Source organism: Delphinus delphis, chromosome 2, assembly GCF_949987515.2.
Source record: "Delphinus delphis chromosome 2, mDelDel1.2, whole genome shotgun sequence".
Lineage (NCBI taxonomy): Eukaryota > Metazoa > Chordata > Mammalia > Artiodactyla > Delphinidae > Delphinus > Delphinus delphis.
Genome location: NC_082684.1, coordinates 111,912,060 through 111,925,923, shown reverse-complemented (window position 1 = coordinate 111,925,923; position 13,864 = coordinate 111,912,060). Strand labels below are relative to the sequence as shown.

At 46.0% G+C, this 13,864-nt stretch overlaps 1 protein-coding gene and 1 long non-coding RNA gene across 3 annotated transcripts in view; one reads left to right on the top strand and one right to left on the bottom strand.

Annotated features, from left to right (window-relative positions):
* Nucleotides 1–275: 275 nt before the first annotated feature.
* The window catches only part of SLCO3A1 (solute carrier organic anion transporter family member 3A1), a 317,490-nt gene continuing 303,901 nt past the window's right edge, over nucleotides 276–13,864 (bottom strand). The window contains exons 10-11 of one of the 2 annotated variants that reach the window (XM_060005479.1): nucleotides 9,653–9,895; nucleotides 276–943 (exon numbers count right to left, since the gene is read on the bottom strand). In XM_060005479.1, coding sequence (XP_059861462.1) covers nucleotides 861–943; nucleotides 9,653–9,895 — 326 coding nt within the window. In that variant the 3' untranslated portion in view covers nucleotides 276–860. Of the gene's footprint in view, nucleotides 944–9,515; nucleotides 9,896–13,864 lie in introns of those variants that run through there. The other variant, XM_060005478.1, reaches the window with a different exon arrangement.
* On the top strand, nucleotides 9,491–12,649 carry LOC132420754 (uncharacterized). Its single transcript, XR_009518425.1, has 3 exons — nucleotides 9,491–9,560; nucleotides 11,516–11,571; nucleotides 12,536–12,649. It is a non-coding gene; the product is annotated as an uncharacterized lncRNA (long non-coding RNA).

Here is a 13,864-nt window from a genome sequence, read left to right as displayed (position 1 = left end):
TAAAGCAGGCGACAGTATTCCCATTTTACAGATGATGAAACTGGGGCTCAGAGGAGTCAGATCACTTCCCCAATACCACACCAGTAAGCGAGTGCTGGGATGAGGATTTGAACCCAGGTCTGTTTCGGCTCCAAAGACTGTGCTCTTTTGAACTATTCAAAGCCCGTAAATATAGAACACACACAGCCAGAAACACTCTCCTCAAGAGTCTTTGAGGATTGTCCTACCCAAGACACAAGAGAGAAAGATAATAGAGATTACAGCGTGAGACTGAGCAAGAATTAAAATAGTGCTTTTAATATAATTCTCAGCAAACGTACAGTATGTACTTTACATCACATATTTCTAGACTGCTCATCTGGAAAATAGAAGCTGCAAAAATACAGAATACCACACTCAAAATCTATTGAGTATGTGCTTTTTTCCCCCCTCTGTTCTAGGAAACAGGGTAATTTTTACCCCCTCCTTTTAAAATCCAGACTTAGCTGCTTTTGGAAGAACTGTTGGAGCCCTCGGTCAGAGAAGCATTCCCAAGAGGGAGTTTTCTAAAGCATGTCAGCAGACCATCCCCACAGGAGCCAAAGGAGGGAATGGGCAGAAGGAAATTTGCACATCTGGTCAATATTACTCTTTAGTGATCCAAGAAAATGCCTACTCCAAGGGTTTGGAGGACTCCTGGCCACAGACACCTGCTTAGTCCTCGTCACAGGCCTGTGCTTGGGGCCTCAAAGGACCACGTACTGGCCGGAGAGTCCTCACAGGGACCCTTGGGTTCTCAGGCAGGGCAGAGCACGCTAAGTCAGGCCCGCGAGGTCTGTGGGCGGTGGCGGGCTGTTCTGTGCAGGACGAGGGCCAGGCCCTCAGCTTCTCACAAAGGAGTCTTCTGAAGGTGACTGTGACTCGGGACAGGTTTTCTCAGTCTCAATGTCTTGGTACTCTGTGCCTAAAGGGGGAGGGGGGAAGAGAGCCAAGAGGAAAAAGAGATCGGTCTTTTCTGGTTTTCCTACTTATTTTTTAGGCTTATATAACAGCATCCTGGCCTTCCAGTGGAATGGATAAGAGCAGGAAGTCATGTCAATAAAACGCTACGTTTTGCTCCACGTCACCCCAAGGAACCAGACTCCAAGCCCGAAGACCTTTATGTAGGCCAAATTTTTCTGAGAAGCGCATATCTATACATGTCTGTACCAACACCTACGTGGATGTTTACTCTATGGGAAGGAATAAGCTGCATCCCCGTCATCAACTTATCTTCATCCTCGTAAGTCACCACTGACAGACACTGTCACTGCAATCTCTGTTGAACAGGTGGCTGTGTACCAGAGAGAACCTCCTGGCATTCTAACGTCATGCTTTCTCCTCCAGCATTTGGGACCAGTTTGCTTCTCATTCAGCCACAGAGGGTCACCACATGCTGAGTGAAAGAATCTCCTCGTTGGAGCAAGGTTTTTAAGCCTCCACAACACTTCTGAAATAGATGCTGAGGCTTCATTTAAAAGGCACGAAAAACCCAGCTTCGTCCCTGTGATGACTTACAAGTTGTGTAGGTCTCCATGACCGTGACATGCAGCTTTCCTGTTCGATGATAGCCAGAGCAGTACCATGGAAATCCCCACTCATTTCCTTGTCCTCTCTAGACTCTGACCCGGTAGTACAAAAGGTGACAATGTGGAAATGTCAGTCCTTTCCTCAGGATTTTGCAGCTGAGACCTGGCTTATAGGAGATGCAGCTCACATGTTCTGGACAGTTTGGAGAATCCTTCTCAACTTTCACAAGGTTCAAGTTCTTTTAGTCTTGGGGGCTCTGTTAGAAGCCATGGGGGCAGGGAGTTGGGGAAGGTGGGACAGAAGTGAGAGAGACGGGGTTGGTTCTTGTGTGCAGAATGAATCAGGCAGAGAATGATGGGGAGATGGTCAACTTCTGCTGACGTGGCTAAGGTGGAAAAAGGAAGGAGGAGTGTTTCTAAAGGTCTCCAGTGTTTACTGAAGGAAAGAAAGTTCTTTTCATTTTAGATCTCTGTGCCGGTAGGCAAAGTTTGGCAGAGGTTTTCACTGCCAGCTGTTGCCTCATTTCTCTATGGAATTATAGACTTTTGTAGGGGTTTCTGACAGTAGATGCCTTCCTGGTTTCATCAAAGCTTCCTGAGGAGCCAGCCAGATCTGCGTTCTCACTTTGGTGGCGTTCGTGGTGTCATGGAGAGAGCACTGGTTCAGGAGTCAGACAGACCCGACATTGGCTCCTGGTGACTTTCTAACTAGCTGTGTGACCTTGGGAAGCTTTGGTTTACTGAGCCTTAGTTTTCTGATCTGTAAAGTGGAAACAATGACACTTACCTCATAGGGCAGGTGTGAGAAAGCTGCTGAGAATATTACCTGGGATCAGGCCTTAGGGCCCCTGGCACGTGGGTAGCAGCCTCATAATAAGCATGAGCTTCCAGCCCCTTTCCTCCTGTAAAGGGCTGGGCTAGAGCACAACTGATGTGTTAGCTGGGTTCCTCTTATAATGAAACGTCCTACGTTGCATACTTCCACTTCATTTTATGGTCTTCGATTATAAAATCCAACAGTCTTGACAAACCCATCTCCACGAGAGTTACCTTCTATTAAGTTAGCATAAATTTAAGAGGAACATTATTTTCTGGGATGTAATGGGATGGTAAAATCTCAGCCCACAGGATGTTAAACCTCCAGAAAATTTACTATGGTTGTTCCATCTGCTCCCAGTAAGAGAACATAATCACTTTACCTGACAGAAAAATATTCAGAATCGGTGCTAATCATCAATTACTGATTGTTGGCCTGAGTCGTTAATACAAAAATCAAAACATCTAGAAACTCTGTTCCTAAAAGTCTAGTATTTGATAATAGAGCAAGACATATCTCCAACCAGTGACCAGCATCGGTGTGTCTGAGGCCCTGGGCTGAAGCCGAGCTCCTGAGGTTGATGCTGAGGACTGCAGGGGTGCCAGGTGGGAGGGGTGTCCGGGGTCTCTCCCACTGGAGCTGATGACCAGTGCTGAGGACTGTCTCCCTGGTATTTCAGCACTTTGAAATTGCATTTCAAAATGCATTAGAGTGGAGGCATCATCTCCTGTTTCCTCTTACCTGCCTGCTTCTGGTAGAACATCCCAAATAAGTTATCACTGGGCTCTGTGGTTAAGACTGGGAACAACACAGGAAGAGCAGATGTCCCCAGAATACAGCTGTTGCCATGTCCCCGTTGTTATGATAGGGGGCATGCGAGAGCGTGGGGGGCATCCACAGTCCATTTGAGTTGGAGTCTTCTGAATAGGACATCCCTACAGGTGGGAAGGGTCTCTCATTTCCTGCCCAGGATGGAGGGAGTACCCATAAAGGCAAAGAACACGAGCTGTGGATTTGTTGACCTGGGTTTGAAACTCGGCTTTGTGACCTTGAGCCAATTCTGGAAGCTTTCCCAGACTCATTTTCCTTTCGTGTAAACTGAAGTTTAATAACTGCTTCTGCCTCACAGGGCTATGGTTGAGATTAAACGAGCTAATACATGTGATAAGCTGGTTCATACTAAGTGCTTGGCAAATGTCAGCTACTATTATTATTAGTTATTATTCATGCTTACCAATGATTCCACTGGGCATATCTACTAGCTTTCTAGTGCCAAGGTTTCGTCTTGGAGGGAAGAAACTTGAGACACTATTCAGTATCTGGATTCAATCTCCTCTGTCTTGTTCCTGCATTTTCCCCTCCCATGTCCACTTCCATCACTTAAGAAAAACAGATGATTACTCTGGTAGAGCTAGGAAGTGGGTGTCAGGGCTGGAAGAGACTGTAGATTGTATAGTTCCAATTCCCCTCGTTACACAGGAGAAAGATAATGTTGCCTTCATTGCAAACCCTGACGACAATGGGATACTTACCTCTTTCTTGGAAAATGGGATACCTGAATTAGATTTTTAAGGCTGAAGGACCCTTCCAATCCATCACTCAGCCCAGGCTACAGTGGCCTCTGCTGCTACAGTCCATCAGACTGTATGCCATGCTGCTTCAGACCTCGTTGTTTTCCAGAACAGAGATCAGCATGCTACAGCCCTCCCTCAGCCAAACCCAGAGACTGCCTGTCTTTGTAAATAAAGCTTTATTGGAGCACAGCCCACTCATTTGTTTACACATTGTCTCGGGCTGCTTCCCTGCTATGACAAAAGAGTAGTGGCCACAAAGACTCAATGATCCTCAAAGCCTAAAATGGTCACAACCTGGTCCTTTATGGAAGGTTTGTGAACTTGCTCTGCTGGTCCTGTCGATGGAGGGTCTCTTCCCCTGGCTCCCTGGCAGACATCCACTGCTCTTTGGTTCTTGTTTTCTAGACCACCGGCTCTCTGAAGCCTTCCTGATTCTTGATGCCATGATGCAGAACTTCCCAGCTCCCTGAAACAGCCCTCATTGCTCCCAGACACAGACAGACAGACAGACAGACCCTGGCTCTTAAAATGACTATTCTATTGCTTTTATTTGTGTTCAGGTCTGTTTCAATCATTAAACTTTGAGTTCTTGGAGGGTGGGACCATGTCTTCTCTACCTTTGTACCTGGTTCGGAGCCTGGCACACAGTCAACATTTTAATGAAGTCGTGAGTGAATAAACACATCACTGGAAATTATCAAGCTCATATAATGCTCCCCTAAATGGCACTAATCCTGCCAAGGAAAACTGTGCTACCATGTGGAGGGTCCCTGAGAAGCATGAGCTCTGTCCTTATCTCCATGGCAGTCACAGATTTCTAATGTGCTGGGGAATCCTGGCTTTTCTGAATTCCCCATTTCAGGCTTTTTAACTCATGTCTTCCCTGCCATGATAACCAAGCACTCTGAGGTCACCTACAAGCATGAGGGAGGGGAGACACAAGTGGGTGGCTGTGTGCAGACAGTGTAAATTCCCGTGTGATCCTAGCAACAGGCCCCGCAAGAGGCATCTGAACAATGTCTTTCTTGCATGTTCTGCCAGTTAAGAGATTCCTTTGTTTTACCAATTTATTCCTGAGTAACCATAATACCCCAGGGGGGCTAGGTCCAAAGGCTATCGGTAGGGCTGGTCACTCTCAGAGATTAAGTCCTCACAGCTGTGCAGAACTCAAGAATTTGAACTGAGTTGGGAGAGGTGAATAAGGAGGAAACAAGGAGGGAAGGGCAGAGAGGAGGAAAAGGACTCTGTTTATGCCTCAAATTAATTTCCAGGCTCAATTTAATTTCACTAGCACCCTCTCTTGGAAAATGTCGCACCTCTGAGGGATTTGATCTGGATTCTAACCGAAAGGGAGACACAGACCATGGCTCAAAGGAGGCTGTTGAGAGGCACTGACATGAGCTCAGTGGAGTAATTAAGCCCCTACTACGTGTCCGGCACCTTCTCCTGGACAGATACTGGTTCTCCATCGAAACAGGTAAGAACAGCACAAGACAGCAAATATTCTGTTAGACTGAAAAACTGCTTGTCTGTTTTTCTCCCCTCATCCAAACCAAACCAAACATACAAACAACAAAACAATAGGGTGAACACCACCCAAACATACAAACAACAAAACAGTAGGGTGAACACCACCAAACAGGACAGAAGCTTACCCTGTCCTGTCCCTCTTTTCTTGATTGTATAATCAGCTGCATTGATTTCTACAGGTTGAACTTTATTGCTTCACGTTGCTCAGGAGTACATTCAGGACTCCCAAACAGGGCTTAGAACACAGGCCTGGTGGGCTTGACTGGGTGGAGGAGAAACCACACTTCCTATGACCTGAACAGCGGGCAGCAAGAAAAACAGCCTTGTAGGCTCATGCGGAACCAACAGCTGCTTCTCCTCAGAGGGTTTCCCTGTGAGTATATGTATGTTTCCATTTTACATGCTCCTCAGGAATGGCCTGCTTTGGAAGTGTGGAAGATAATCTATTAGCAACCACGGCAGAATCTTTTTCCTGAGAAATCTCCTCAGGAGTGGTGTGGCTATCATCCCAGGGACCAGCTGGCCGCCTTGAACAGAATATTTCTGTGGGTCACCTTGGGCCTGCGTGCAAGGCATGGGAAATGTTGCCACGCCCGAGCGAGGGGATGCTCTAGGTTATTATTGGAGATGGGGAAGTGGAATCAGGGATTTGAATGTAGAGACACCACTTAACCAAACTCTACAAATCATCACTAGGGGAAGCTATTCCACTGGAGGGTGGGGAGAAAGAAGCGATTTTTATGGAGAAGCACGTTCCTTCCTGCTCGGAAGACATTAGGAAGTCTGTCAAAGGATTCCTTAGAAGCTCTTGGTTTCCCCTTATTACTTTGCCTGTTAAGGGCTGCTAGCAAACTCCTTAGGGGACTCGTGAGCAGAAGCATCTCTGGCTCCTTCGTTAGCTGTGAGGAAAGCCCACATGCTGTGGCCTCCTGGAGTGGCAGTGTCCCTGGGGTGCCTGGGAGCTTCACAGCCTTCCTCTGTGGAGGCGTGAAGAAGGCAGCAAAGCTGCTGGGCTTCCCTGACAGCGCACAGCCTCAGTAGGAGGAAGACAGCAAACTCCGTCCCCCAGAGACAGAGACTCTAGAAAATGTGTTCACTTCATATGCAGGAATATTACTGGTAGAAACCTTTTTGGTCTATATGTAGGAGTTACAAAAACCTGTCGCAAGTTGCAGCAAAGAGAGCCTTTCCATCCATCCCTGGGCACCTTCCACTAAGGTGGTGGAGGGCTTTGTAGCAGAAGAGAGAGAACGTTAGCATTCACTTTCTAGGTTTATTCCGTCCCTTACATTTTTGTTTTCCATAAGTCCAATGAAGATCTCCCCAGGAAATCTTTCCATTTAAAATCCTGCTCAAAACCAAGCAAATAATCAAGGGGCCGGATTGGGAAGGGTATGTACAACGGTTCCTTGTAGCACAAAAGGAAAATTAAAGCTAGACTAGGTTTTCTGTTCTGGAGTATGGGAGAGAAATTAAAATTTTTAAAGGTGACAACAACACATGTTAGAGCCCTCTTACAAGAGGGGCCTTTAAATTTCGATCCAGTTGTTGATAAAACTGAGCCCTGGAGTTGTTTTCCTTTGTCATCCTAACCTCTTATTCAGCCTAAAATCTTAGGAAAAATAGCCAAAATGCAAAGAGTTTTCAAAAATCTTTTTTAAAAAACAAACAAAAACACAAATAGCCCCATGAAACACGAGGTTCTGCAGCCTCCGTGGGTGTGGACTGATTTGGGGGAGCTACACAATCATATACAAGAGGGCAGTGATCTATTAGCAATACATTTTCAAGACAAAACCAACCCAACACCTATACAGGATGGAATCACAGCCTCGGGAGCCACAGAGTGTACACAGTTTATGAATTGTTGGAGAACAATCCCACCTTTAACTAGTTAACATATTGATGAGCGTCCCCATTTTCAGGAACAAGGACAGACTCAAGCAAAACACAGGAGGAAGCTCTTCCAGAAGCATCCTGTCCCGGGATGCAGCAGATCACGGTGGCTCCGCACCGTGACACAAGCTTCTTTTGGGCATCCTTGCTCCGTGGGGCTTTTCTCTAGTTTGGGGCTGTAACTCAAACTGCCCCATTTACAGCATTTGTTAAAAATTCATCACAATGCCCCTCTCCCGCCGCCCCACTCTTTTCTTTCCTGATTCTCTTGTGGCCTTCTAGATGACCTGAAAATACGTGTCTGTCTGAGGTGAAAAAGCCAACCAACCAACCCATCCTTGGGGTCTTTCCAGGCCCAGGAGTGGCCTAGATCGAGGTCACTGCAATAGCATGAAAGGTGGGTTCACTGGACCCTGTGTGTGCATGTGTGCGTGCTCTCTCTCTCATAAGCTCTGCCCCTTCTGCAAACGCCCCACCAGGCCGAGTCAGCTGGATGCAAGAGGTTTTCCTGTGATTCTTACCCCAAACAACGGTAGGTTCGCTTCTAGCTGTTTGAGATTCAGCCACTTTCAAAACACATACAGACAAAGGCCTCTTAGTTCAAGACTGACCCTGAAGATATTAGACATTTTCAGGCAGTGAACGTGCAGTAGCTTCCAGGAGCTTGTGGGTCTGTTATCCCAGACATTACATGCTGCTCAAAGCTTGTGCTAGGGAACTGTTCTTTTTTCCGTCTCCTCTCCCCAGAAGCCCTGCACCCATACACACAACCCACAGCTGAGCGTGTCTCCGCTGCAGGTTGAAAAGAACACCTCTTGGCATGTGAAGCAGGCATATGAAAGGGCTTCCCGTGACAGTGATCACTGAATCATGGGGAATAAATGGAGAAGGCAAATTTGCAATTCATCACGTTATCCCCTGTTGCCTCAAATGTGATCCTTTTAAAGGCAGGGTGCATATACACTCTCTTTTTTAAGCTTTTTTTTTTTTTTCTTTTAACACACTGCATATTCTTGTTTTCACAGACTATCCAAATGAGGATAAAATGATAAAAAAATTACAATAGATTAATTGCATCCCTTGAATAACATTATATTTTTGGTGCATTAAAAAAGGAGAAAAGTAAAAGCAACCAGCGTAATAAATTCGGCCTAGAGAACTGTGTTAGTGACTGAAGGGTTAACACAGATTTGAGAAGTAGTTAAAAATAGTATCAGAGGATTACACATACAACAGTTTGAAATTCATATGCATTGCATTTTTTTCCTTAAAAATGGCAAAATGTTTGGCAAATGTAAGCAAATGACTTGGACTAGGTTGGGTTTCACCGGCTCTGAGCGAAGTCAGTCATAGCCAGGCGAGGCCCACTGCTTCCTGAGGTCACTCTGCGGGGCTGGGGGACGCACCCCAAAGGGAGGTGCTGCGGGGAAGGGGAGGTGCTGGCCCCCCCATGTCCGGCTCCCCCTGGGGCCCTCAGTCTTGAGAAATGGAAATGGAGCTGGTGAGAGGTGTCAATTACAGTCTCCAGCACAGATCACCCTTTAGCATCGCTGAGAGAACTCTGGGGCCTTGAACCACATGTGTAGACTGGGTGAGTCGTCCACACAGCGACCCATATTGCAAAAGTTAGAGAAGTGGGCCTCCACTCCTCCGACTTGGGTGCCCCTCCCCCCCCATGTGGGCGGGGAGGGTGGCATGGGGTGTGTCACTAGTGCTTATCCTGGCAAATGTTGTCAACTTGGGTTTTTTAGTAGACTTCTTTTTTTTAATATATATATATTTTTTTGTTTTGTATGTGTATATATATCCAGAAAGGTCCGTCCTCCAAGCCGGCCACCACTGTTCCCTGAATTTGGCAGTGCCTGTTGCTTGCAGCTGTCGGCATCCTGAAAAAACCATGAGGTGCCTTCAAAGAGTAGACTCTGAGCCCCAGGAGGTTGCATGTCAACCACGTGATCCCACGCTCTCCTTAGTTTGAATCCTGTCTGGCTCTGATTTTGAGAAAAAGGACAAAGGTGCTGTGTGTACGTGTGTGTGTGTGTGTCTCTGTGTGTATTGAGTTTTTTTTTTTTAAACTTTTTTCTTTTTTTTCTTTTTTTAGGAAAAATGACCCTTGGATGACTAATACAGAGTTCAACCCTCCTTCAGTCACTATAAAACAGACTCCATGTTCTCACACCACTCATGATCTTCAAGGTTATAGATAAATTTTGTCCTATGTGTCTGGTTGGCGGGCACAGGGTCCCTCCCCAGATTGTCTAGGGTCAGAGTAGAGGCAAAGAACTCACTGGTGCTCAGCCCGCCCTCGTGGTTTTTGATGTATCGTTTATAGTTTTTCCTCAGGCACTGCCACGTGGTGGTGTAGAGGAGGAAGGCAAAGGACTTGAGCGCGATGGCGATGCTGACGTACAGGTATCTGTAGGCCACGTTGTCGTAGAGGACGCAGGCGCCTTGCTCCCCACAGAATGTGCTCCAGAACAGGCAGGTGGAGTCGATGCCGGCCCCGAAGATGAGTGGTGGGGGGATGAAGCCTGTCAGAGGGAAACGGACAGTTAATGTTTGGGCTCGAACGGCTGGTTCGATGGAGAGAAGGGCTCCCCTGTCCCCGTACGTATCTCTTCCGACAGGACCGCAGGGTTCGTGGACCACATTCAGTGGTTCTATAGCACAGTGGGGTAAAGACCCTGTCAGGAGGTCGAACTGCTTGGGTTCTAATCTCAGCTCTGCCTCTTCCTGCACAAGCCTGTGCAAGTTATTTAAGCCCTCTGTGCCTTAGTTTCCCCATCTGCAAGATGGGGTTAGTAACATCAGTCCTTCTCAGATCACTGTGAAGCTTGGCTCATTGAATACATGGAAAGCATTTAGAACAGTGCGTGGCACAGAGTAAACACAAATGACATCTGGGATCATCACCCACTGAGAGTCTGAGAAGGAAGAGTCTTCCCTGAAGGGAGACATTCTTGGTGTCACTCAAAGCAGTGCACCCTTGTAGAGGAAACTGCTAAGAGGCATCATACTCTGTGTATCGCTCTTTTGCATGGAGCTTCTGAGGCTCTGTGGGCTCTTGAGAGGAGGGAGTTGGAACCAGAGGGGACCAGAGGTTGAAAATGAGTACACTACACCTTATGTGTGTGTATATATAATACGCACACACACATATACATATGAAGGATGTGTTCTCATATATGTATATAAACAAAGATATGTAAGTATACACGTGTGTATGGTTTAATAGCTGGAAAATATCTGCACACATGCTGACAACTTTCCTTCCCCTACATATTACCACTGGAACAGAATACTTTTCATTCTGAACCAGGAACCGGTTTTAAAACCTTCACAATAGATCATTTCATGCACCTACAATCAGTCATCGAAAAAGGCAGACGAGATGGAAACTATTCATCATCCTTAATTCAGTTCTCTGTTACTCTCTGCGTTCATGCGCCTGCTGCTACCCCCGAGCTCAAAGGTTATCAGGCCTGGCTGCACATTAAAATCCTCTGAGGTGTCCTACCCGAGACCAATTAAATCGAAATATTGGGTATGTGGCCTGGTCATCAGCATTGTTAAAATAAAACATTCCCAGGCGATTCTGCCCTGTTGGGGGAAAAATGTTTCATCTGTATTATGGGAAAGCAATGGATGGGCCATTAATACAAATTAATTGCTTCGGAAGAAACAGTGTCCCCAAGGCCAGAATATGGTACCAATCATCTTCGGTGAGAAGCAGGAAGTGATCCCTGGAAGCAGGTGGTGACAATTCCCATATCCCAGTGCCAAGGTACCCTGATACCCTGAGCATTCTTTTCAGCCCTGGACTGAGTTTCACTTTTGTATTAAGGAAAATCCCACTGACAATTTGATGAGATATCGACCTTTCCTTCAGAAAAATACATCTACCCACAAAATCGCATCCACATTTCAGGGGTTTCATGGACCCCTGAAGTCCATCCATGATCACCAGAATAAGAATGGCTCTGTTATACCCACAGCAGAGCCTCAGAGGGCAGCCTGGAAGAGGGGGGCTTAATGAAGGAAGCAGCACTTCCTTGGTTTGTTTTTTTAACTGAAGTCTAGTTGATTAACAACGTTATGTTAGTTTCAGGTGTACAGCAGTGATTCAATTATACATATCTATTCTTTTTCAGATTCTTTTCCATTATAGGTTATTACAAGATATTGAATACAGTTCCCACGCTATACGGTAGGTCCTTGTTGTTTATCTATTTTATATGTAGTAGTGTGAATCTGTTAATGCCAAACTCCTAATTTATCCCTTCCCTCCCTTTCCCCTTTGATAACCATAAGTTTGCTTTCTAGTCTATGTCTGTGAGTCTGTTTCCTTGTTTGTTTGGTTTTTTTTAACATCTTTATTGGAGTATAATCGCTTTACTTAGTTTCTGCTGTATAACAAAGTGAATCAGCTATATGTGTACATACATCCCCATATCTCCTCCCTCTTGCGTCTCCCTCCCTCCCACCCTCCCTATCCCACCCCTCTAGGGTGGTCACAAAGCACCGAGCTGATCTCCCTGTGCTATGTGGCTGCTCCCCACTAGCTACCTATTTTACGTTTGGTAGTGTATATATGTCCATGCCACTCTCTCACTTTGTCCCAGCTTACCCTTCCCCCTCCCCATGTCCTCAAGTCCATTCTCAACATCTGCGTCTTTATTCCTGTCCTGCCCCTAGGTTCATCCGAACCAGTTTTTCTTTTTCTTTCTTTTTACATTCCATACATATGTGTTAGAGTCTGTCATACAGTGTTTCCTTGGTTTTAATGACTGGCCTGGGATGGCAATGGGGAGAGAACTGCATGATCCTATCAGTGCTGATGCGGTTGGCAGGGCTTCCTCCTGGGCCCAGGTGCCTCAGCACTTATCCTTAGCACTGTCCAACTCTGTCGTTTGTTACCCCAAAAGAGAAACCGCCCCCCACCCCCAGGAAGAAATTTTCATTGAAACTGCAATTAAATCTCTCTGGCAGCTTGAGTTAATAAACTCCAAACTCAAATTCCCAATACAACCTGCTCCCTCTTTGCAGCTCCCAGGTCAGGTTGGTCTTGGTGGGTGGAAACTCACATTCCCAGCATTCTCTGCCCCAAAGGCTGCCCAGGTGTTTGAAGACCTTTCTCACTAACCAGTGTGTCTTCTCCTGACCCCCAACAGATACCTTTCTTCATTTAACTGAAAAAGAGCCAACTGGAGGAACTGCCATGGCAACCACCGATAGACACTGAGCTACACTCCACATTACTTAGGTAAAGAAATGGCGATCTGGAGCCAGTTTAGATTGTGGATAGACGTGGGGATCAATGGGACAAATCTGGCCTGTTCCTGTGGCCCAGTGGGAGAATGCAGATCCATTCACTTGTCTATTTGTCAGAGTTTTACTAGGTTGTAATTGGCTCCCATGCTCCTCCCTCCTTTTCCTTCTGCCTCTCTTGTCCTAGCCCCACCCACCACCAGGCAATGGGAAGCCAAGACTATGACACCTCTGGTATAAGCTCTGCCAAGGGAAGGAACTGATGGTACAGGGCCGCTCGCTCCACAATGCCCGGGTGCCTGAAGAGTTGTATGCAAATCCAAGTTGGGCAAATCAGGTCATATTTTAAGCACATTGCAGGAAATGTACAGTATCATGGAACCATTCATTAATGCTTGCTTAAATTAAAAAAAAAAAATCCCTCTAAAGTGCTAATAGGTAACTCTTTCACATACCTGATCCGAGTGAGGATTTTTATAACATGGAGTTGTCTTAAAGTAGGGCATATTTCTATGTGCTAACGATGTCCGTTTTATCCTTGTCAAGCTTTACTATTGGATGACAAGGCCCTGGAAAGTATCAGAAAAAGCCTTCCAACAGAAATTAGAAAGCTAAGTGCCTAGCAAAGTGTTTCATGTTATACTCGATATTTTGGAGAGCACTTGTGGTCAAGATGAAAGACCCGCTCACTTAAGGAGCTGAAAGGTTGGGGTAAGTTACTTTCGGTGCCTCAGTTTCTTGATCTTTTAGGAAATAATATGGCCTGGGCTGGCCAGACTCGAGGTGAGCACTCTGGTACAAATGAGGGGAGTGTTATGCAAGGGTCTGGCCCTTCCATGTGGCCAGAACTTTTGCTACCTTATTTATCTTGTACAGGGGACTTGGGGGTGATAGTTTAGAATAAACTCTGGAGTTTATTACGAGTCGTACCTCATAACCTTTATGATAACCCTTTTACATTTCTGAACGGAGGAAATATTAGCTTTCTTTTCTGCCAAGTTCATCTTTTCCTTTTTGACTTAAAATGCTTTTCCAAAGGGGAGCTCTAGCTCTCAGGTCCTGAATTCCAGGTGTGCAGAGAATATTAGAGACGAAGCACTTGCTGGATCTCTTACTTAGAGGCCTTTGCCATTCTAGAACTCATCTGATTAGTGACAGAAGGGAGGTAAGTTGGGTGAGGTGTATGTTAGGACCTACTTCTGCTGTTATGTCCTCAGTTACCTAAGGAAGAA